This window comes from Condylura cristata, unplaced genomic scaffold (genome assembly GCF_000260355.1).
Source record: "Condylura cristata isolate star-nosed mole 26May11 unplaced genomic scaffold, ConCri1.0 scaffold00008, whole genome shotgun sequence".
NCBI classification, from domain to species: domain Eukaryota; kingdom Metazoa; phylum Chordata; class Mammalia; order Eulipotyphla; family Talpidae; genus Condylura; species Condylura cristata.
In genome coordinates, this window is record NW_004567109.1 from 483830 (window position 1) to 484831 (window position 1002).

Below are 1002 nucleotides of genomic sequence, written 5' to 3' on the forward strand. Positions count from 1 at the left end.
GTCACAGCCCCGGGACCTCCAACAGCCCCCACACCCCCGTCACAGCCCCTGAACCCAGTCACAGCCCCGCGGACCCCAGTCACAGCCCCCCAGGACCCCAGTCACAGCCCCCCAGGCCCCCGTCACAGCCCCCGGCAACAGACCACGCCCAGCTAAGCAGCCCTCCGCGCAGCAGCTCAGCCCACCCGTGGCACACTACTCCAGGCAAGGCGGGCCCGGCACCCCACTGGGCAAGTCGGTGGGGCTCTGCCACCCCGAGTCGCGAGCGATCTGGGGGTGCCCGAATCTGGCAGTGCCAGGCATGCCTCCCATGCCTCTCTGCAGTGTTCCTGTCGGCGCAGGGCTGGGGCGAGGGGGCGGCACAGCGGTGGCCCCGGGGCTCGCTCTCCCCTCCGTCCCTCCCGCGGTGCATCCCTGTCCTCGCGTGGAGGGGAAACTGAGGCTCAGAGGGGCAGGAACGCTCAGGAGCCCCTGAGGCCACGGGCAAGCGAGTGTCTGACTGCTACCTCCTCTCACCAGACCAGCACCCCAACATCCCTGCAAGCCCTGCACCGGCGACGGGTGAAGTCAGCTCAGCCCTAGCCGTGGCTGAGGGGGGCAGGCCGTGGCCTGCCTGAGCCCCCCCGTGACTCTGGGTCACAACAGGGTGGCCCAGGAGCTGCCGAGTGACGGGCCCGCACCACCTCCAGGCCCTCGGCCTCAGCACTGGGCACACCCAGCCCTGCCACGCCGGCCGGGGCCACGGGGCCACAGGCGCGTGGCGTCAGCACGGGACCCACCACGGCGGCCACGGGGAAGAGGTAGGGGTGGTTGCAGCACTTCTTCAGGTCCATCATGATGTTGAGCAGCGACACCTGGTTCCCGCCGCCCTTGGAGTTGAGCGCCTCGAAGTTGCGGGTCAGGATGAACTTGTAGTATTTCCTGCCGGGCAGGGGACAGCGGCTGGCACCCAGGGCCACAGCAGCCTCCAGGGCGCTTCTCCGCGGCGGCGCGGGGCCTGCG

General features: G+C 70.7%; 1 protein-coding gene across 1 annotated transcript in view; it reads right to left on the reverse strand.

The window, feature by feature from the left end:
• Window positions 1–1002, reverse strand: part of LOC101635973 (chromodomain-helicase-DNA-binding protein 5) — a 20341-nt gene that overhangs the window by 4165 nt on the left and 15174 nt on the right. The window contains exon 18 of the mRNA XM_012722048.1: window positions 780–965. Within this exon, the coding sequence (XP_012577502.1) occupies window positions 780–965 (186 nt within the window). The remainder of the gene's footprint in view (window positions 1–779; window positions 966–1002) is intronic.